This window comes from Phyllostomus discolor, chromosome 13, assembly GCF_004126475.2.
Source record: "Phyllostomus discolor isolate MPI-MPIP mPhyDis1 chromosome 13, mPhyDis1.pri.v3, whole genome shotgun sequence".
Classification (NCBI taxonomy): Eukaryota; Metazoa; Chordata; class Mammalia; order Chiroptera; family Phyllostomidae; genus Phyllostomus; species Phyllostomus discolor.
The window spans coordinates 60,399,771-60,422,730 of NC_040915.2; the positions used below are offsets into that span (position 1 = coordinate 60,399,771).

Consider the following 22,960-nt stretch of genomic DNA (forward strand, 5'->3'; position numbering starts at 1 on the left):
GGAGAGAGAGAAACATCTATAAGAGAGACATGCATCCATTGGTTGCCTCCCAGACACACCCAGAGCAGGGATCATTGCCAAGACCCGGGACCTTGCACATCCAGACAGGGGATCGCACATACCTGCGCCCATACTGGGGATTGAACCCGCAACCTGGGTACGTGCCCTGACCGTAATCAAACCAGCAAACTTTTGGTTATGGGACGCCACTCCAACCAAGTGAGCCACACTGGCCAGGGCACCTGCCGGAATCTTTGAGAATCATTAAACTTGTTTAAAAGAGACTCATTTTTGAGTCTCACTATGGCACCACCTCCACACATGTACCCTGTTCCTAGTGATTGCACACAGGACCTGAAATTAGATCCTGGAGAGGAGTCGGGGAGTTGGGGGGAGGTCAAGGGGACTGAGGGACCAGGTGGCCATCTGGAGACGGCCCTGAGCAAACGGGTGTGTGAATTCGGAGACTGCAGGAGAGGGAGGCTGCAGTCCCGGAGAGAGGAGCAGCTGCCCAGATCCACGTGGGGCGGACGTGTCCGAGGTGTCCCAGGCTCAGCGCTTCAGGCGTATGGACTCATTCGACTCCCTGCCCCATGCACAGACGCAGACGAGGCCACCGAGGCACCAAGGGTTTGGGGACAGATGGGACCGAAAGACCTTCCATTCTGTGAGATGCCCTGCCACCCTGAAAGGATGTGAAGCTTCTCTGAATGGGCACCTGTTGTCTGCAGCGTGCCCACATGGCAAAGGCCCTGGCCCTGCAGTGTCTTCCGTCACCACTCTTATCACCACTTTTCTTCCTTCCTTGCTGGGCACGCGCATGCTGGGCAGCGGTCCCTGGCCAGCCCTGGGGGCCCTTTGTGGTTTTGGGATCTGTTTTTAATACAAAGTAAAACTAGTGTTTGCAGGCCAAGAGGATAAACTGAGCGGCTGTGGGGAAGCACCTCCAACAGCCCCACACACGAATGGACTCCTAACCAAAATGCTAGATGAACCACTTCTTAAGTGTGAGATTCGCAGCTATGCTTACACGGGAAAGGCCCAGTTCCAGGTGCCAGAAACCTAGAAGAACCTTAGCGTCGAGAGAAGGGGCTGAAGCCACCAGCCCAGACCAGGTGTACACTTTGAGGCTGGTGTCTTAACACTTGCATGGGGATGGGAGCCAAAGCCAGAGGCCCTGTCAGGGTCTGGGAGAGGGAACTGGGCTCCCCATGAAGAGCCAACAAAAGGCTGGGCCCTGGTGGGGCAACTGAGCTGGTTAGAGCACAGGTGCCAAACACAAGGCCCTCGGGCTGAATCCGGCCCTCCACCTCGTTTTATCCAGTCCAGCACCTTCTTTCTACCCAACAGCCACACTGAGCTCTTGCTTAACTGTTAAAGAGGAGTTACATTTATGCAGTCCTAAAATTACATTTGGCCCTTTGAAGGCAACCGCGAGGCTGATGTGGCCCCTGGTGAAAATGCATTTGACACCCCTGAGTTAGAGCATCGTGCCAATATGCCAAGGTTGGGGGTTCAATCCCTGGCCAGGGCACAGACAAGAACCAACCAATGAATGCATAAATAAGTGGAACAACAAATCCCTCTCCCCCTCTTCTTCCTCTCTCTCGCTCTAAAATCAATTTAAAACATCTTTTTTTTTTAATTTATAAAAGAAAAGGCTAAACAGTTGCGGGGGTGGGGCCTTCCACCTTCTTTCTTTCCACCTTCAGAGGGAAAAGCTCAGACCAGGACACTCACATAAAAATGGGTCAGGTTAGGTGCCCACAGAGGCAACCAAAACCACCCCACCAAAGCCTGTTCAGGCCAAATAGGATTCCCACCAAAGAACTCAGAGCACTGAAGTTCGTTCAAGGGCATGCCACCCAGGGGCAGGATGTAGCTCCAAAGCCTGACACTGGTTTCCATAAGCAGCGGCCCACCTGCCCACGTTATGGGTCGCCATGATAGACAGCACCTCCGTGGCCTTGATCCGCACCAGGGGGTTGGTGTCCTTCAGCAAAACTCTCAGGCTCTCCAGGCAGCCTGCAAGGAGAAGAACCTTTGAACACTTAGTCTCAAAATTCATCTAACCCAGACTTCAACGGGTAAGCTAGCATCAGGCACTAGAGATTTACCGGAGGTTTTGCTCCTGTGGGGCGTGGGGGGGAATCGATTAGGAAGCGTTTGGGAGTTGTTGCTAGGGGCGCTGTGTGCTCACTCCAGGGACCCTTTCGTCTAACACCCTCCTGCATCTCCCCGCACACTTCCTACCAGCGCCTTCTTCCCTCGAAGTCCACCACGGGGTTAAGAAAATGGGCTCTGCTTTGGAGGGACTTGGATCCCATTCCAAGTCTGTCCCCAACTGGTCCTGTGCCTTGAGTCGGTTACCCCTAGGGAGGCCAGACTGACCAAATACAGACCCCACTTTGTTTACTTATCAGGCCACTCTCACCGCACACCCCTTCTCTGCACCTCGGTTTTCTTACCTGTTAGCTGAGAGCACTCCTTCCCTCCCAGGGCAGGTGCTGAGGACTACGATAACATGAGCACGGCATGTGGGGTGCTGCTGGCCCAAAGTCAGGCTTATTAAAAAGCAGCCTTTATTACTGAAGCTCCACCAGGTGTGCAAGGCCACGCTAGGGCTGCCACCACCTCTTATATTAAATCGGCCCCTCAGCTAAGGCTGGAGGGAGAAGCGGTGGTTCACGCTCATCAATGTGCCTGGTCTGGAAGGTGTGGCCATGCCACTAAAATCGCCTCAACTTTCATTTTGGTAATTGGGAGAGCGGGAAACAAGGGACACAGGTCCCAGATACCATGTGGTTTCCGCAGAGTGTGTGCCTGTCTTTTGTGACAGCCTGCAGACAGGACAGATAAACGGGGCTGCCTGGCAGATCTGTGGCCACCTGGTCGAGCCACAGCAGAGAGGGCTAGTGTGTGGCTTTGGGTCAGCCACTAACGGTGTGCTGCAAGGACTGACAGACCAGCTGGGAGGGATGCTGTGAAGGGACCGGGTCACCTCAGCCCCTCCCACCTCAAGCTACTCTGTGTCTGTCCATCCAGATCCTGGTCACAGTCACCTAGGCTCTGTGACACTCTCACCTGTTCCGATGGCCACATAGATATGTTCAGGGTCATGCATGAGGTCGCACAGAGCCATGAGGGCTTTCTGCCTCGTCAGCAGGTCCTCCGACTGCAGCTCTTCATTCAGCTTGGGCAGGGCCCGGCAGCCATAGGCAATGGCAGCCTGGGTGGGGTCGATGTTGGGGGGCTGATACATAGAGATCCGGGTGTGGGCCATCTTTCCACACCTGCAGAAGGTGACTCTCTAGGTTCCAAAATGAAGCTCTGCAGAAACCACTGATGAAAAGAACCCAAAATGTTGTCATTTTTACTACTGTGATTTAGAAACTAACTCTCATTTGATCCTCCAAACAGTAAGCACAGCTGGGTGGTTAGTTTTACAGCCATTTTACAGATGAGCGCACTGAGGCTGAGAGCAATGAATGGATCTGCTCAAGGTCATGGTGAAGTGAGTAGCGGCCCACACTGCACACTCCAGAGCTGTCCCATGCTTAACAACCAAAGAAACCACCCACACTTTACTAATATGGTCACCAACTGAGTGCTTCTCTTGTGCCAGAAATACCTGGTATCTGAATCAACTACTACAGAAGAAAGGGACCTGGATTATCCTTGTTTTACAAAGGTGGAAGTTGAGTTTTAGGGGAAAGTGACATGCTGAAGGAAACAGAACTAGTAAGATTAGGAGCCAACATTCAAATGAGGGCCCAGCTCATTAACCCATCAGGGACCCATATTCGGATGCTTCTGACACATCCACAAAAGTGAATTCAGAAGGAATTGGGGTTAAAAAGGTTAAAAGGTGCATTATTTTTATCTTGTGTGCGCACACACACATACACACACTCCCTTGAGCAACTCTAGGCACTGTGGTTTAGTACTAAGAATAGGCTCCAGCCTCAGGCCATGGGTGGCCCTTGACAATTTCTTCCCCTCTCTGTGTCTTTCTAAAGCTGCAAAAGGGACTTGACAATAACACCTCCGTTCCTCCCTCCTGGAGCCCACCACACCAGGGCTCCAGGGATGTTGGCTGCAGTTATTATTACGGTAGCAGTTAATGCTGCCAGGGTTTCGTGGCAGTGGCAGGTCCCAGCCCTGTAGGATTCTACTCCAGTTAAAGGATTGAGCCGACTCTGATCCTGGACACCAGGTAGCAAGGGGAGGCCCACAGCCAGCGGGGCTGGGAGAAACGAGGCCCTTTCCGTTGTGGGCTCCCCTCGCAGAGAGCAGGGGGCCGTGGGGCAGGGGCCTGCCCTCCTCTAAGGGCCATGGGCAGCAGGAGTCTGGCTGCAGGTGAGAGAGCTTTGGGGTGTGAAGACACAAGACCCGTGTGAGCCAGACTGGATTGGTCTAGGGGCCCCCTGTCCCGGGACCCTGTCTGGTCTCCGTGGGCTCACCTGCCTCAGCTCGCTGGGTCCCGGTAGTGCTTGTCCGTTGCCAGGCGACCCGGTTGCTAGGCAACTCCGGAGGCGTCCGGTCCGGCTCTGCACACTCCGGCGCCCACTGCGCAGGCGCAAACAGCTCCGGGCTGCAGCAGGCTAGCTGTAAAGAGGGGACAAAGATACTTTATAGGTTACTGTGGGGAAAAAAGGCGGCTCCGCTTTGTTTATGGCACGGAAAGGTAGGGAAATGAATGTGTACTCCTTTCCCTGTGCTGAACACTTTGCACGCCTTTAATCCTCAGAGTAACCCCATGAGGGAGTAACATTATCCAGTTTACACACAGGAACCTCAGGGGGTTTTAGTAGTTTGTCAAAATCACACAGGTCAGATCCCAAGACTGTCTCACCCTGGCCCACCCTCCTTGCTCTGCAGGCTTGTTGGCTGGTAGTGACACACACCAGCCCCTACAGTGGACCCAACACACGGCCAACTGGAGCAGCTGTGCTTGAAAGCGAGCCAGACCCAGTCATCACCTGCATCAAACCCTCCGTGGCTCCCCAGAGGCCCCAGGGCAGAGTCCAAACCTCTAGCCTGCTACTCAAGACTCTGGGTGATAGCCTCCTCCAACCATGCTCAACTCTCTCTTAACCCCCCAAACAGACAGCCCTTCTGCAGCCTGGACCATTTGCAACATCAGCCACCTCTTTGGCCTTTGGGACACAATTTGGTGGACACTACCTCCATGATGCCTAACTCCTCCCCACCTCCAAGTCAGAAAATGGTCCCAAAGTTTAATTACGTCATGGCACACTTCCCTTCCCTAATTCTCTATTTACTTCTCAGTTCCCCCCAGCAGACTCCCATTTTCCTGAGGGTGGAGGCCATGTCATTCCTGTTGACTTGCCTCTCCAACACCAGCAATATACCAGGAGGCTTTGAGTAAGTGTAGAACAAATGAATGGGTAATGGACTTGAATCAAGTTTTATACTAATCCACAAAGCACTTTCACCATCTTGTGTGATCCTCACAACAAAGTAGATAGTCCATTTTATAGCTGAGTAAACTGAGGCATAGGAGGGGGTGGAGCCCTAAGCCTGGGCCTGTAGCAGTGAAACCACTAAAAAATGCACCAAGCATCAGCCTCCAGCACATTTGTCTTGAAATGAAGGTAACTGACGCAGACCTGTGTGTCAAGGATTCCATGTGGTGACGTGGGGATCTGCCCCCTACTGCTGTCCCTCTAAGGAAAAGTCATAAGGTCCCCCTCTAACCCAGAGCATCCTAGCTTTTTTAGGAAGATGGTATGGAAAGCACAGGGCTGAGAGTCAGGAAATCTGGGTTCTGGTTCTAGTTCTAACTCACTAGGCAAATCTTTCTGAGTGTGTGAGCCTTAGTTTCCTAGCCTGTGAAATGGGGAACTGAATAAAATAGATTCTCAAAGCTGGGAACCGTGGGCCTCTCAGTATCTGGGTATACAGTCTCTCTCTCTCTTTAATTGCCTTCTCTTTTCAATTTTATTATTTTTCCATCTCCTTTTTAGTTTTTTAAATGCACATATAACATTCTGTGTAGCATATGCTAATTTGTGAAAGATAAAGATGTAATAACCACCTGTTTGTTTACTGAACAGAACATCATCAGTGCCTGTGTTCTCTTCCCCGTCCCCCTACCCCTTCCTCCTCTCCAAAGCTAACCACCATCTCTCTCGTTTTTGTGATTACACAGTCTTTACCAGTGCCCCTGGAGGCCTTCTAGCCCCCGTGCGCCCCACTCTCTAAACAGAAACTAGCTCACAGGGGTTGAGTGGCTTGGGTCAGCTTTTAAACAGACATTAATTACAGGAATTAATTTTGTTGCATGAACTCTAGAAGCCAGGCATATGGTATTTGGACACCATTAGATTCCAAACAATGCTGATTAAGATCCCTAAGTGGTAGGTATGTCCATCACTTGTTGCTGCAGGGTGCTAGGCTCCAATTAAATACCAATATTACAGCCAGAGTTCTTATGCCGTGATTGCTGAAAGGCGGAGGTGTCTGCAGGAAAGGGTCCAAGGAGGGAAGCACATCAAAGCACATTAGAGCTGAGCTGGAAGGGCCAGCGATGGGGGACATTTTTGTATTCTGTGTTCCAAATTATTTATTTTTCATTTGAGTTATTTATTCAATAGCAATATATGCACATAGAGAAAAATCCCAAAAGTATAAAAGAAAAATGTCTCCCTCGGTCCCCCGACAACAAGCTGGCAGCCACTGGTATCTTTCCAGAGGTAAGTTACACTTATACAAGTAAATGTGATTTATTTACTGTTTAATGTTGTGGCGGCATACTTCAAACACTGTTCTACACCTTCTTTTTGTAATTTAATATTTGTGCACTCCCTCGATATTCACTGAATGCCTACTCCGTGCAGGCACCGTTCAGCCCTCGCAATTCATCAGTAAACTGAACGCAAAAACCCCTGTCTGTAGTCATGGCTCTCAGTGTAGGGAGGTACACAATCAACATAAACGATAATATGTTAGAAAACAGTAAGTGCCTGGAGAAACAGAGCAGAATAAGGGGTTGGGAGAAGGCGGCAACTGTAAACAGGATGCTTAGTGAAAGCCTCCTCTAGAGGTGACATCTGAGCAAAGAAGATGAAGAAAGAGAGCAATGTGAATATCCGGGGAAAGAGCATTCCAGACCCAGGCAACAGCCAGTGCAAACACCCGTGCGCCTGGCCTGCTAGAGCAACAGCAGCAAGGATGCCACTGGAGCCAGTGGGGGATGGGCTGCAGGAGGGTGGTGAGCACTAGATGATGAAGTAAAAAAGGAAATGGGGCCAAAGCAAATCACATAGCCACTGAAGCCATTATGAAGGCTTCATTAATCTGTGAGCCGCAAGGAGACGTTAAAGGGTTTGAAGCCAAGATGGACGTGATCTGATCCCTGTTTTAACAGGATATCCTGCTGAACTGGGAACAGAATAAGTGCAAGGGCGGAAGCAGGAAGACCAGATAAAGGGACAGAAGATGATGCCTTGGACCAGGGTGATGCCAATAGAAGTGGGAGGAAGATAGAGAATACGGGACAAGATTTCAGGATAGAACCTATAGCATTTACTGATGTATGAGATATGAGATGTGAGAAAGGGGACAAGGGATCTTAAAGATCCCTCTAACCAATATATAACGAAAACTATGAAGTATTTAGATAACCAGAAAAGAATCATATTTAATAAATAAATGACTAAACACTTCGTATCATAATCCCTACCAGTCTGAGCCCCCAGCCCTCCCGGCTATGTAGATTTGTCAGGGAGGTCAGGCGCCCCTGGTTTTTCACCGTCAGCCCCGCCCAGGCCACGCCCCTGGATTCCAGGTCCCACCCCGGCCGCCCTGACCCGCCCATTACCCATATCCGGTTCCGCCCCGTTACCATGGTGATCGCCGGCGCTCGGACCGGCGGGCAACAGCCTTTCCTAGCGCCCCCAGCTCCCTCTAGGGCCAGGCTCTGGTTGCTATGGTGATGGCTCAGGCAGGCCGCCCTGGGACTCTTTCTGCTGCGAGCCCCGCCCGGACCCAGCCCCCGACTTCCAGGATTCGTCAGATGCCCTGCAGTCCCGCGTGGCCCTCGTTGCCATGGTGATTGCTGCAGCGAACCCAATCAGACCTGGTGGTGCAGAACCCAGAGCCTCCGCAGCCGCTGCGGGTGAGTCCGCCTCCCTACTCCTACCCTCGGCCCACCTCCATAACGGCGCGTCTCGGAGGCCGGGGTCGGGAGGACGCGTCGTCCCCGCCCGCCTCCCACGGCCATAACCTGAACATGGCCTGAGTCCCTGGGGCCTCAGCATTTCCTGAACCCCACCCTGAGTCAGGCCCATGCTGCTTGTCCTGGGGGAAATCTGGCTCAGAGCGAGGAAGACAACAGGCCTCGGTCAAGGCCACCCTAGAGGGGAAAGGGTGCAGACGTAAGGAGAGGTAGGACTGTTGAATAGGCGTCAGGGGCCCGGTCCTGGGTGTGCTGACAGGCCTGGAAGCTGAAACTTGTCGGCCCACCCAGAGCCTCCATTCTTTAGAGACTAGGAGTAGGGACACCCCCGTCCCCTGCTTCTGCACCCGGCCTGCCTGCGATATTTGTGCCTTCATGCGGTGCCTCCTCACTCACAGCCAGTCATGTGCTCTGAGAGGGGCGGCAGGAGGAGGGAGCTGCAGGTATTCTGGACTCCCAGGCAGCGTGGGGCAGGCCTGCCCTTCACACCACCCCCCACCATAGGGCCTGCAGATTGAAAGAGATGATGGCCTCTGGCCCAGACTCCTGACGGAGGAGAGGAGGCTTGGATCTGTTTTCAAAGCTACTGAAAAGTTAGGCATAAACTTGCACGTGAGTCCCCAGGGTTTGGCACAGCTCCCTAACTCTCTTTCCCCTGGTTGGGTCTACAGAACTCTCTGGAAGGATGAGGTCTTCCCTGCTGCCTCTGGGGCCCCCTGTGAGCCGGGACCGCATCATCGCCAGCTTCCCTAAGGTAGAGAGTCACTAGGCCAGACTTTGTATGCGCTGCTCTCTGGACACCCCATCCCCATCTAGCTGTCCCCACCTGCACTCACCACCAGAAACACACCAGGTGAATCAGGGGGTCATTCCCTTGCTGACAGACTCCAGGAACTTACCAGACTTCTTGAGAAGCTGGGAGACATGGGGTCGTCTTGACCAAAGTGAGCCAGCATGATAAGGGTGAGACCAGAAAACTGTGGCATGGAGGTTAAGGGCAATCCTGGGTGTCAGTCCTGAATCTGTCATTAAGCTGTGTGACTGGGCAAGTTACTCAACCTCTCGGAGCCACTGCTACACAGGAAAATGCCTCTCCAGTAGGCTGCCCTGCTCACAGTAAATGGAGCTCCCACACCTGAGGGCGGTCGTTGTTCTGTTCTTATTGTTATTATTATGATAATTATCAAAATGGCATCCAGTTTCCCCACACCAAATCCAGGTTCTCCCCCCTTATCCTTCTGCCTTCAGTTTCTACTTAAAACTGAGCTCTCTTCCATTTATATTAAAACCTAGCTGTAATGTATGCAGGAATGCAAATTAGTATAACCTCTATAGGAGGAGTGGGACAGTATTTCCCATCATTGCAATGTCCCCACCCTCTGATCCAGCATTTCAAGCCCAGGCATTCCAACAGTTTGTAAAGCTAAAAGTCAAACACAAAGTAGATGTCCTTGGAGAGAGGGCTGCTTAGTGAACAAAATGCTACTTCCTGACACTGGAGGAGGAGTGAGGCCCTTCTCCAGGTGCTAATGTACAGTGAGAGCCAAAGTAAACATGCAAGGAATGGAGCAGTGTGTGTAGGGCACTCCCACGTGCAAGAAGGAAGATGGGAGCACAGAAATGTATGTGTTGATACATGCAGGAAATAGCTTTGGAATGATGCATAAGATCCAACTCTCAATGGTTGCCTGCATTTGACTTGGGAGGGGCGTGAAGGGAGAAATCTCCATGGAGTGGCCTTCTTACCTCGTGAATGCTGTGCCCGTGCTGGTAGGGAAGGAGGAGGTGGCTGTAAGTCATTCCCTCTCCCCCTTTTCTGCTTCCCCCCACAAATGAGAGCCTTAATGTCTCAGGCCCACGGACAGTTCCCCCAGGATTTTCTATCTTACCAGAGGCTTGGGCAATTACTTCCCTAGAGAGCTTGAGAGTGGTACCCAGGGATCACGGAGACTGGCATTTAATGAGCCACAAGGAAGGGAAGTGTGACTGGCCCAAAACAGTCCAGGTCTCATGGGATAAAGGACCCCATTTACAGAGCAGGACATGACAGAGGCTCAGAGAGGTAAGGAGGACTGCGTAAAGTCACACGGCTAGGCATGGTGGAGCCAGGACTCGGCTGAGGCTGACTAGGGCTGTGCTTTCCCCTACCCTGGGAGGCACCTGACCTGTTTCCACAGAGGGTGAGAATCTCCCCCACTGCCTGTGGCAGTCAGGGGTCACAGGCCACAGTTGGCCAAGTTCATCCCGCCCCCCCAGGACCACACCATTTCAGACCTGAGAAATTTGTGGTCAGGTGGAGTGAGTCCTTCCCTCTGCTCTGTGTGCCTCAGTTTTCCTGTCTCTAAAATTGGCTCACGCTTCCTCCCCAGCCTTCCTTCTTACACTTCTCCAATCCGTCCAAAATTAGGGGGTTCCTTTAATGACTACCGTGCCCAGGTCAGGCCCCAGTTCGAAGCTAACATGCAAGTAGACAGGAAAAAACCGCCAGCTTTCCCCTGGGGTTGCTGACACTCTTCTGCAGGACTATGGGCTGCTGGGCCAGGCTGTTCCCCTGCATCACCCTTCTAACCCTTCAACAGCCAGTGGGGAGGTGCTGTTAGGAGTGTCCCCCCTTTGCAGAGGAGGAAATAGACTCTGCGAGGTTCTGTATCTTGCCTTTTCGCAAAGTTCCTTCCACCGTCCCTGCTGCCTCAGTCACCCCTGGAGCCGAGAGGGCACATGAAATGGGCTAGAGCAGGACCCATCTCAATACCTGAGAGTTCAGAAGAAACAATAAGGCTAGGGGATGTGGCCAAGCCCCTGCCACAGGGGACCTATGGGCCCAAGTAGTGCCCTGAGGACATTGCAGTGGCCCGGCCCGCCACTGCCATGTCACAGCAGGGCACACCAGCAGTCTCCAGTGTGACGCTGTTCTCTTCATGTCCTTGCCACGCTCTGTGCTCGGCCTCGGCCAACCTGAGAACAGAACATAATGGTCATCTGAAGTTCGTTTTTCTTATTTTAAAACAAATGTGTATTCAGCACATGCTGTGGCATCTCAGTGGCCACAAACATTTGCTGAGCACTTAGTCTGAGCCACGCTGGCTCTGCGCTTTACCCACGTCATCTCGTTTTATGCCTCCAAGCCTCTGAGATGGGGAATTGCAGTTTGGAGACATTAGGCAGCTGCCTAGGCTCACATGGCCGCTAAGGGCAGATGCAGGTCTTCTCGACCCGGAGGCTGTGCTCCTAAACCGCTGCCCAGCTCTGCCTTCCAAACATTGTGGAAGACTCTAAGTGTCTTCCACGACATTTTCCGTGCACATATGTGCGTATTTTAAAAACAAAAACAGCATAGGGATCTATAGAAGCTATGAGAGGACCTGGGAGCTAAAAAGAGCCCTTAGAGCCCACCCCTCATCTCATCCCATGAGGACAAGAGGGGACAGAGACCTGCCACCTGTCTACGGTAAGGGCACGGCCGCCGCAGGTGAGGCCCAGCTTGCCCAGTTCTCACCTGAGCTCTTTGGTCTGGCTCTGCCCCTGTGGCTCCTCCTCAGGACTCATAAGATCCTGAATCTTGAGGCTGCTGACAAGACAGAGGATGGATGTGACCAAGGGATCGGGAATGCTAATGAGGCTGCGAGCTGTGAGGCTTGAGGAGGAAATGCTGGGAAGGAAGTCACCACCTCACTGCCCTGCTCGGTGACAGAGCTGCAGCTTCGCAGGGTGATGTGCCCGTTTGTGTCCGCCTGTCTGACTCTTTCCAGTGGTACACGCCTGACGCCTGCCTGCAGCTCAAGGAGCACTTCCACGGGCAGGTCCACGCCGCCTGCCAGCGCCGGAGCACAGGGACTGTCGGGTGAGCACCGCCCCAGCTCACGGGGCGTGGGGTGGGGGGCCGGCAGGAATGAGTGCATGTGTGAACGCACCGGGGAAACCCTTCCCCAGAGCACACTGGTACAACCCAGGCCAGGCCTGAATGTGATGAGAGTTTTTTCTGGCCTTATTGGGCACACTTCTGCCGTAGAGAACAGCTTCCCCATTTCTCAGCCTGAGGTTTCAGTGTTTGCCTTCTTCTCTTGTCTGTAGTGTTTTTCCTTGAGACTTCAGTATAGTGTCAGGTCCTCTGGGGGTCTTCTCTGAGCCCCCCACCGCCTTGTCCCCAGTGAAGGTGGGCGGGGCACGCCTCCTGTGTGCTCCTGTGCCCCACATACTTACCTCACGGGACTGCGAGTTTGGGGGTGAGGACTGTGTCTGTTCTTTCCTGGCACAGCCGGCACAGGGATCTTGCCACACTCACAGTCTGCTGAGGGAGTGGCTGGGCTCGTGGGTGTCACACAGGTGCAGGGAGGTGGCAGTGGGGCCCCAGCTCTGAGATCCCAAGGTGGCTCAAAGTGAGGCCGGGCTCAGGTTGGGGTGGCCAGAGCAGCTGCGGTCATGGGCTGATGTAACAGCCGCCCATTCGGGAGTACCGGTTCCGTACCAGGTGCTTCACGCAGATTACCCCTAACCCTGCCCAAGAGCATGAGGAGGTGGGGAGACTGGGGCACAGAGGGTACCCCACAACACCTCAGCAGTGCCTTTACTCCTTCACCTGAGAAGCAGAGTAAGGGGCACCCTGTTCCAGAGTTAGCGGCCGCTTGGGAACAGAGTAGACACAGCCTCTGCCCTCGCAGACATAGTCAGGCGAGCCGCACGAGGTCATCAGGTCACCAGAGGTGCCCTCTTGCTGTCTGCAGGCACAGGAAGTGCCTGGTCAGATGCTACCTGTTGGGCTTTGGCATGAGCTGCAGAAATTCAGAGTATCACCCCCAGCCCCAGAATGCCGCTGCGTGGAATGCAAGACACTCCCGGAGTGAGTGGCAGCTGCTCTTGGTGAGCACGGTCCCCAGAGAGCCCGAGAACCTCAGAGCCAGTTGGCCTCACGCTGCAGTCCAGGCGTGCAGGCCTGAGTTCCATCTGTGACACACCCCTTGGCCTGGCTGGGCCTAGCAGATACCTCCAGGGGAGCGGGTGTGCCCCACTAACCCATGGGAGCGACTGCTTTCAAGGAGTGAGAGGGAACCTATCAGGCATTAGCCCCAGGGGCATGCAGGAGGTACAGGGGCCCTGCCTCCAACCCCAGGCTGTGTCCCCTGCACACGTGGGCCCTGTGTCTGCACCCTCAGTGTGCTCCAGGTTCCAGCTTGGACACAGCCCCACCTAGGGCTCTTCCCTCTGCTTCCTCATCTTCCGGTGCCCAAGTCTAATTCTCACTCAGGACTTGGGCCCAGCACAGTCAGGGGTACAGCCCCAGGGACAGTACAGTTCCCAGAACGAACACAGACTTTGCTGCCTTCCTCTCTAATGGCCGGGAGTGGACACAGACTCCCCAGAGTGTCTCAGCAGGTGTCCCATCCCCTGTCCAGGGTTGAGGGTAGCTCACAGGTGGAAGCGTAGGGAAGGAGGAGCCTGTGTGTGTGAAGATGCTCTTGGGACCATGCTTGAGAGCAGCACGGCCACCTTCTTCACAGGCTCAGCCTCTCCAAGGTGGTGGTGGTCGGTGACCTCTACGTGGGCAAGACCAGCCTCATCCACAGGTAAGCACGGCGGCCACACCTCCCAGCGCCAGGTTGTCGGGACTTTCCTGGGAGGCCCAGATGCCAATGTCAGGGTTGAGACAGCATGGCAGCTGGGAACCACACCCCATGGAAGGGCATAGGAAGTCAGGGCGATGGTGGGGTCAGCAGAGGGTGTGGCATCCCAGGAACCTGGCATTGGTCACACTGCCCGCCTAGGGCCATGGGCTTATGCCTCACCCACCCCCCTGACCTACACCTTTGCTGTTGGCTGCCCCCGAGGCCTGTCTCTGCGGACCTCCATCCCCACAGCGACCCCCAGTTGGCAGGCTTTGTTGCCTCCAGGCGCTCACTGCCGTGAGCAAGCATCCTGCAGCCTCTCTGACGACTCGCTCCCACAGGTTTTGCAAGAATGTTTTTGACTGCAACTATAAGGCCACCATCGGAGTGGACTTTGAAATCGAGCGCTTTGAGATTGCTGGGATCCCCTACAGCCTCCAGATGTAAGTCCCTGTCGTGCTGATTCCTGCACGGCTCATGGGGGCTTTGAGGAGACCCTCGGTGAGCTCCTCCTCCACTGTCCAGTGACACTCAGCGAGGGTCTGAACAAGCAGGGCTCTGCGTCCCCACACCACCCGCACCTGGCCACCTACGATCCCACTGGCCAGGCCAGCAGGTGGCCTCTGGCAAGTCACGTCAGGTCTCTGCGCCTCTGTTCCCATCTGGGAAACAGGGCCAGAACTGGGCCCCCGTGTGCCAGGCTCTACTGGAGCCCACATGGTCTGCATACCTTCCTCAGTCCTGGTGCATGCGCCTCCCTCTGCCCCCGATGCCCTTGCTCTGCTTTCCCTCCGTCTGTCTTCTTCCCTGCTGGACCCCGTGCCTCTGCCCCTCAGTGGCCGCTGGCTTCCTCCCCTCCCCTCTAGTTTCCCTCAGAACAGCCCAGAGTCTCTCCCCGAGATGCCCACCTTCCCACCAGAGCTCTGAACCGTGTGTTCCCTCTCCTCTGGGGCGTGGAGGATGCTGTAGGCCTCCCCGCACCCCTGGGCCTGCCGTCTCCTGCGTGGCCCCACCTCGTCCCAAGCCCTGCCTCCTTCATGTTCCCTCCATGCTCCCCTGCTGGTGCTCACCAGGCTGCTGTCCTGGTCCCTTCTCCTTTCTCTCTCCCTGGGGTTCACACCTGTCCTGTGCTTTCATTCCTCAAACCCCCACACCCTGCCCAGGCTGGGCTGGGATCCACAGTAATCAAGATGGAGCTCACCCTCTCGTGGACCCCAGCTCCTAACTCTGCTGAGACTGCCCCGTTCTCTGAGGACCTCTGTAGCCCCAGTGCAGTCCTAGAGCCAGGTGGTATCACTGAGTCTCACCCACAGGAGAACACAGGGTCAGACCAGAGCCGAAGAGGCTGTGGGAATGCAGGGCTGCAGGCTCGGGGGGATCTGGAAGCAGGAGAGCCGAGGAGAACAAAGCGCTAATGGGGGCGGCCGAGGTGGAGCTGTGTGGTGCATGGCCTATGGCTGGGCTCACCGTGGTGACCACAGGCTGTGTCTAATTAGAGGGCTGAGGACAAAGTAGGGACGCTGTCCTGGCTTAGCCTCTCATTGTCCTACATTAAGGCCATTGCCAGCCAACCAACTGGCCTCACCTCCAGACCACCCCTCCAGCTTCCCACCTAGAGTAATCTTCAGAAGTGAAAGAAAACGTGAATGAATTAATGAAAGAACAGAACCAAAAAGTTCTGCATCATGGTGATCACTTGAAAAAATTTCAGACCATTGATGTCTTGTTCTAGCTTGTCTACTTGTCAGTTTACTAAGAAAAGTTGCTTGTTTTGTTTTGTTGTTTTTGAGAGAGGGGAGGGAGGGAGAAAGAGAAGGAAACATTGATGTGATTTTTTATTGCTTTTAAAGAGAGTGGAAGGGGGGAGAGAGAAACATCAACCAGTTGCCTCCCATATACACCCCCACCGAGGATGGAACCCACCACCTAGGCCTGTGCCTTAACCAGCGGTCAAACCGGCAGCCTTTCAGTTTACAGGACAGCGCTCCAACCAACTGAGCCACACTGGCCAGGGCAAGAGAAAACTTAAGTTTTGACCTGTTGATTTTTGAAAGGGATGGATTTTCAGAGTCAGCCCTGCACAGTGACTTCCTGGCCTGATACCTGCCACGGGTGCCCTCTCTTCTGTAGGGTGCCCATGGCAGACATCATCAATCAATTGTCACATTCTTTTCCCTGGAGCCAGGGCTCAGTTTCTCCAGAGAGCCGGAGCTAACTGATCAGTCACCCAGGAGATACAAACCATGCCCCTGTTAGACACCTGCACCCTCACCCGGGTGCTGAGCGAGCCCTCCACTGCAGTGTAGAAGCCAGAGCCATGGCCCAGTCACACACGAGCGAGTGGCAGAGCCACAGCTGGCTGTCCACCCTGGGGCCCCTGTTCCATTCACAGGGCCCGCGCTGTGGGTGCACTTCCATGTCCCCCGAGCGAGCACACAGGGGCGTGTTCTCCTTTTTAACAGCACAGTCATAAGCGGCTAAGCTACAGCTCGGCGCACCTGGGCAGTGGAACTGCTGAGGCCCTGCCCTTCTGCCTTGAGTACAGTGTGTCCAGCTAGGGAACTCCCCCATGGGGCACCCTAGAAGGGGACCCTAAGGGGCCTAAGGGGTGGGGAGGTGGGCACAGCAGGCACTTCCTGAAGCCCATGCAGCTGGCTTGGGCCCTCGGGGTCTGCTGCCCATGGCCCCACCAGCCTCCTGGGCTCTGACCACTGCAGTCACTTAATCTGCCACCTCTCTGTTTCCCTTTCTCTCTCTGCCACCACACAGCTGGGACACAGCAGGGCAAGAGAAGTTCAAGTGCATCGCATCTGCCTACTACCGGGGTGCCCAGGGTGAGCAGCCAGGTGGTGGCAACTGTGGGGCCCTCGACGGCGTGCAGCAGAGGGCTCCCTGCCAGGCTCCACAGTGGGAAGTCCAGAGCCTCCGCACCGGCACCAAATCTGTCCCCAAGAAGCACTGAGAAATGCTCAGGCCGGTCCTCGGGGCCGGGACTGGCTTCAGCAGTCTCACCCTTTGGGGACCCTGTGGTGATGGGTGCTCCCTGTGCGTCTCAGCACCAGCTACAGCTCAGAAAGACGCACAGAGAGAGAAGGGTGTGTCCAGAGAACCTAGAGGAGAAGGTGCGGGGTGGCCAGGCCACTGATGAGAGAGCGGGGTGGGGTGTTCCATCTCCCCATTTCCCCCCCTCGCTGCTCCCCAGAAATTGTTTCACCAGAGCTGATTGTTGCCGATTGCTCTCACAGCACAGTTGCCATGGGTCGAAAGTCTGCCCCACACCAGGCCCTGAACTGAGAGCTTTTAAAACAGCTGCTCTGGCTTAAACCTCACAGCAGCCCCGAGAGCCAGAGGTGTGGTTCTCGCCCTTTCACAGATGGGAAGACAGGCTCTCAGCAGCTAAGGCCCGAGCCCGAGCCCCCTTCGCTGTGCATGGCAGAGGGGAGATCTGCGCTCAGCCTCGTCTCGTCTCTCTGTATCCCCCACTGCGGCTGCACTGCTGGGTGTGGGTCAGAGAGGGCGTGGGAGGCAGGGTCACGAGGGACAGCCATGGGGTATCTTCTTCCCAGCCTCCATTGTGGGGGCCAGAGCTGAGTGCCTGGGGTCCCGCCCCAGCAGTTCCTGGGCAGGGAACTCCCTCCCCAGCAGGGGGGCCACCTGAAGGGAGCATCCCTTGTCACACTGTGTTTCTCTTACCTGTCACTGACCAGCTCTTGGCTTTCCCTACATGTGCAGCGATCATCACAGCCTTTGACCTCACTGATGTGCAGACTCTGGAACATACCAGGCAAGTCTGAGAATCTGTTGCTCCCCTTGGGGTCCCCTTGGGCTCAGAGAATCACCTGAAAGGGCTCCCCAAGTCTGGGCCCATGAGCTGGGGCCTCATTGGCAGGTGTGAGTGACTGGATCACTTGTTAGGAATGCACAGGCTACTTTTTAAAGTCACCTTATGATCCCTCAAAATTCACACCATGTGCTAGGGTCAGGGCCACTCAGGGTGCACAGCCAGCACAGTGGCCCAGGGGCCTGCGCCCAGCAGGGCCTGCTCTTGTTCTAATGCTCCGCCATTGCCGTCTTGAAAGCCCTATTGTCAAATGAAAGGCCTCATATTTCCATTTTCCCCTGGGCCCTGCAAATCATACAGCAGTCCTTTCTGAAGGAACGTGATTGGCATTTATGTCTTGGTCAAGAGAGCTGGCTGGCAGCATAAGCAGTGCCAGGAGGCCCTCCTGCTTCTGCCGGAAGTCATCTGCCTAACAGCCCAAACCCCCCTTCACCTCACTTCTGTTTGGGCATTCACCTCTAGCATCTGTCAGGCCCTGTGAGGGAGGCCAAGGTGACTGTACCGGTTGATGGCAGTGCAGGACTCACCCAAGCTGACACGGACAAGGGCAGAGCCACGGCCAAGACTGGATCTTCACCTCCCCTGGCCAGTGCGCTTGCAATGCCATTTCCCTGTGGTCCAACCGAGGCCTGTCTGACCTCAGGACCAGCACCCTCTCAACTAGTATAAGTCAAGATCCCCTCCTGGCACTTCCCAGCTCAGTGCTCCCAGCCCTGGGGAGGAACCCGGGTCTGCACCCATTCCTTGGTCTTTCTCAGGCCTCTCTGGGCCTGTGCCTTCCAGGCAGTGGCTGGAGGATGCGCTGAGAGAGAACGAGCCAGGCTCCTGCTTCATATTCCTCGTGGGAACCAAGAAGGACCTTCTGGTGAGCAGGGGTGGCCCCCAGGAAAATGGAGGTGCTTTCGGCCCAAGCTTGGGAGAGGGAGGGGGGCACTGACGTGGCTGGAGGAGAGCTTGGGGCCTGCAGGCTGGGACCTGAAGGTTAGGGGCGCTCTTCTCAGGGAGGCACAGCTGGCGCTAAGACTTGCCCGGGACTGCCGGGGTCTCGCCCCCGGGGGAAGGCGTGTGCTACCTGCCCCCGACCTGGGGCCTGCCCAGCCCAGGGCGAAATGGGGAGCAAGGAGGCACCCTGGGGGGCTAGCAGCCTCTTCCTCAGGTGCCTCCTTGAAGAGGGGCCAATTCTCCCAGTCAAGGGCAGCGTGTGAGCAGGCAGAAGTGGAGGCTGTGCACCTGGCCAAGGAGATGCAGGCTGAGTACTGGTCGGTGTCGGCTAAGACAGGTGAGTGGGGACGGGCCTTTCACCGTGGTGGGCTCGGGGCCAGCTGTGGGGGACTCACGCATTTCCTTCCTCAGGCCCATTGAGTGCCTGCATCACAGCCAGCTGTGCTAATGACGGTGAAGGTGACACCTGACCCTCTGGGCGGGTCATTTTGTCCCTGTTAAGTCAATTGTAGGGTCCCAGGGCGGCAGTGCCAGGTCTAGGATTAGAATTCAGCCCTCCCCTATAACCCCTGCAGCTTCCTGCCCACACCCTGTGGGTGCTGGGTGGGAGACACCACCTGGCACATGGAAGGTCCCAGTAACAGGGGCTCCCATCACTTCGCCGGGTGTCGTCGTGGCAGACACTGAAATAGTACTCAGGGCCTCTGGTCCTCATTCAGATCCCACCTGATCTGTCCCCTGGTCCCTGAGCCACCTTCCCCCGTGGGCCACTGCTCACTCTGGCCCCTGAAAGATGCCCAGCGTCTCTGGGCCTCAGTACCCTCATCTGGGAAGCAGGTGATGCTGTTCGTCTCATTTTATTTTGAATGGAAAACATGTTTGAAATTACAAGAGCCATGTGTAAAATAGATTACACTGAAAATAGGCAACTCAGAGCAACAAAGAACAGACTTTGAAAACACAGGTTGTTGGGGACATGAAATGAGGTAATGTGCAGTGAGCGCCGGTGCGTAGAGGCGCTGGGGATGGGGGACCCCACCCGCACGGCCATCCCAGCCCTGGTGAGGGGCCAGGGAAGACACTGCCCAGGGGCTGGCTGAAGGATGCTGAGGGTAGGCGCCACCGGGGGAAGACCACCTCCAGCCCAACACAAGCAAAAAGGGGCAGCACCCAGGCCTGGTAACCCAATGGCATCCCGTGGCCTCTGAGGACCCCCCTCATCAGAAGGAGGCAGGCACATGGGGCTCCCTGCAGGCCAAGCAGAACACCTTACGCACAGGGCGGCGTGCATGTGGGCGACTGGACCCCGGCCCAGCCAGGTGGGCAGCCTCCTCCACCAGGAGGAGGCTCCATGAAGGCTCCATGTGGGGGGCTGGCAGCAGGTGCTCACCCTCACAGCCACCCACTGCACAGGCGCTCATAAGTCACAGGGAGCAGGCACCTTTCTGCTCGCACACACCCCACGCCTGGCCTGTAGAAGGTGCTCCATACCGCCTGATTGGAAGAATTGATTAGGCAGAGCCCAGGCGCGGAGATTTGAGGAAGCTGCTGGGGCAGGTGGCCAGAGTGGGGAGAGAGCTAGAGCCAGGTGGAGAGCAGGGCCAGCTGGCCAGTCCCCAACACTGCATTATCCCATGGAGCCCCAGAGGTGGCGCCCTGATCCTCATACCCACCGGCTCCCGCCAAGATGCTCTGCGGCTGAGGGTGGAGGTAGATGGGGTCACAGCTGTTTCATGGGCTCACAGGGGAGAACGTGAAGGCCTTCTTCAGCCGTGTGGCCGCCCTGGCGTTCGAGCAGTCGGTGCTGCAACACCTGGAGAGGAGGAGTGGCTCCCAGCCCCAGGTCGGCGATGGAGACCTCATACGTGCGTACAGGCAGTGGGTTGGGGGTGGCCGGGGGCGGGGGGGCGGGGGGGAGGCAGGCCTGTGGCCTAAAATCCACATCCACCACCCTCCCGTCCCCTTCTCTGGGCTGCCCTTTCTCCCATCACTCTGACCTTGGGCCTGCAGCCTCCCTGATCCCACCTGCCAGCTCAGACTCCTCCCTGGCTTCCCTTGTCTGCCCAGCAGTCCCCTCATGGGCCATGCTGAGCATTCCAGGCTCCACGGACGTGTCCTGGCTCTCCCAATACCTGCCTTTGCCCACTCTTCCACCACCTGGGATGTGTCCCTGTGCCAGGCCTTGAATAAGCGGCCTTGAAGTTCAAGGTCACAGCTCTGGACAGCAGCCACAAGATGGTATCAGTAGGGGGTCCCTGTCCAGTGTCCCTGGAGGTGTCCGTTTGATGCCAAGTGACCTCTCCCTTCCTTACAGATATGGAGGGAAGTCCGTCTGAGAACCAGGAGAGCAAGAGGCCCTCCGGCCCGGGTTGCTGTTAGCTAGGGACGGTGGCAGAGGCCTCCATCCCCCACAAGTGCACAGGCAGTGCCTTCTGCGCTGTAGAGGGGTGACGTGGAGCCTGCACTCTGCGACGTGCCTGCCCGCACGCCGCTGCAGCACTCAGCCGCTTCTCTGGAGCAGGTCAGGAGCCGGGAAAGGCCCTCACCGCCTACCCAGGGCCCCCACACTGCCCAGCGCCTGGGGGCCAGTGGTGGGATCTGGAAAGCCGTCTCATCTCCGGTCACCAGTCCACCTGGCCTCGAGAGGCCTCGGACTGCGAACAGAGGACACTTGTGCCCCACGGCCCCCATGCCTGGCCCGCAGCGCACGTCAGCACTCCGCCCAGGCGCTCTTCCTCAGCTTTCCTGCGTCGGCCTCCAGCGCCTTCTGATCTCAGCGGTCCAGGTGTGCAGGACTTGTCGGAGTCGGCACTCACCTGCCCTCCCCACCCGGGACTTGGATGTTTGCAACAGGACCCGCAGTTCCAGTCTCCCTGTCTGCTGGCCCTCTGCCACAGTCTCGCAGGGCCCCTGGGTAGCCTTGCCTCTCTGGAGGAGAGTGGGTGAGAAGGCCTCTCTGGCCCCTTCTGGTCAAGGGTCCATCTCCACTACTCCTTGATCCTCGGGGTCCTGCCCTCCGGTCAGTGGGCAAGGACCAGCAGAACAGGCCACTCACATTCCTCTGGCCCACCTGGACAGTGAATTTCTCCAACTGAGCTGCAGGAAAATGACCGCCCAGCTGCCCCTGGGGTGACTCACTGCAACCCCCACTGAGCATGGCACTTCCCTGCTCTGCCTGTAGCACCAGTCCCCTAAACTCTGCTGGGTGAGTGCCCACTGTCGCTCCCGCTGCCCCTCTCTCCCACCAGCCTGGGAACAAGGAAGTGCTGGGCTCGCTCCTCAGGACCTTTGTGATGGCGTCGCCTTGTCCTTGGAGGACATGAGGCCCTGCAGAGTCGAGCGTGCTCCTGTCTCCACCAGCTCTCCCACACACCCAGACGGGCTGGAACAGCACGGCCCCGGGGTGCCCCGTCCTCTGCATGCCCTCCTGTTGCCCCTCCATGGGGGCCATTGACTGCCCCTCACCCCCCTCACACTCCCACAGCCCTAGGTGTGTGCCCACTCGTCCCCGCCCACCTTGCGCTGTGGGCAGGTCAGCACGTGCAGACACACCTCACCCACTTCTCGCAGATGGCCAGCGTTCTGTGGGCAGCCACTCTGGTTGGTGCTGTCGCCCAGCACCGGGACGGTGCCCGGCATACCACAGGCACTCACCGCCACTGCCAGACATCAGTGGGGGAGGACGCTGGCAGTTTTTTCTGTTTATTCCCCCTTTGCCACGTACTTAGCACTCATTTTTATAGATATAAAATACTTCTTTGTATAAATCACTCTTAAAGGAATTGTGTGCTAATTGTAAAACAAAACAAGAGCACAAAGCTTTGTATGCGAAGGGAAGGTCCCCGTTGGGTTGGTGGTGCTTCCCGGAAGCAAGCCCTGTTCCCCGCTGGGAGAATCCCTTCCAGACGGTTCCTGGGTGAGCACAGCCGTGACTTGTCAGCCTTTTGGTCTAATCAGCACAACCCCTGTCCACACCCACTGCCTGGGAGCTTGCGTCCTTGATGACCCTCGAGATCCGCCCCCAGCACACACCGAGCATGCATGAGCCTTCAGCAGCTGCCGGTTCTCCTTCGTGTGGAGGGGCCGGAGCCCATGTACCCCGCCCTGTACCTGAGACGATTGGTTTGAGTCGGCTCTTAGCTTTCACAGGAGGGCTGCAGTGGTCAGCCTGTAGTTACACCTTTGCACACGAGAATTCCCCAAAGAGGCCTTGCTGGCCTCCTGCAGACCATCACCCCAGTTTGGTCCACTGGATACAATCTTGGGGGGCAGGCTGCATTGGGGGTGTATGAGGGGTGGGTTTGCAGCACCCAACAGAAAGCATCACAGGGTGGGTGAGTCTGGGCCTGGTGGGCTGGTATTCTCCACGGTTCC

The 22,960-nt window shown here is 56.1% G+C and overlaps 2 protein-coding genes across 6 annotated transcripts in view; one reads left to right on the plus strand and one right to left on the minus strand.

Moving 5' to 3' along the window:
• Positions 1–4,609, minus strand: part of RSPH14 (radial spoke head 14 homolog) — a 77,026-nt gene extending 72,417 nt beyond the window's left edge. The window contains exons 1-3 of the mRNA XM_028528083.2: positions 4,464–4,609; positions 3,085–3,342; positions 1,923–2,025 (exon numbers count right to left, since the gene is read on the minus strand). Of these exons, the coding sequence (XP_028383884.1) occupies positions 1,923–2,025; positions 3,085–3,283 (302 nt within the window). The 5' untranslated portion in view covers positions 3,284–3,342; positions 4,464–4,609. The remainder of the gene's footprint in view (positions 1–1,922; positions 2,026–3,084; positions 3,343–4,463) is intronic.
• Positions 4,610–7,791: 3,182 nt separating this feature from the next.
• RAB36 (RAB36, member RAS oncogene family) lies at positions 7,792–22,368 on the plus strand. 5 transcript variants are annotated; one of them, XM_036014489.1, is made up of 11 exons: positions 7,792–8,143; positions 8,875–8,957; positions 11,953–12,044; positions 12,925–13,040; positions 13,699–13,764; positions 14,145–14,246; positions 17,536–17,587; positions 18,428–18,509; positions 18,833–18,923; positions 20,332–20,451; positions 20,901–22,368. In XM_036014489.1, exons 1-11 carry the CDS (start codon positions 8,074–8,076, stop codon positions 20,963–20,965), a joined length of 939 nt encoding a protein of 312 aa, XP_035870382.1. In that variant the 5' UTR covers positions 7,792–8,073; the 3' UTR covers positions 20,966–22,368. The 5 variants fall into 5 exon arrangements, with proteins under 5 accessions (XP_035870382.1, XP_035870384.1, XP_035870386.1 ...); XM_036014493.1 differs by lacking the exon at positions 8,875–8,957 and adding an exon at positions 16,573–16,637 and having other exon boundaries at positions 7,838–8,143; XM_036014490.1 differs by lacking the exon at positions 12,925–13,040 and adding an exon at positions 16,573–16,637 and having other exon boundaries at positions 7,844–8,143.
• Positions 22,369–22,960: the final 592 nt, after the last annotated feature.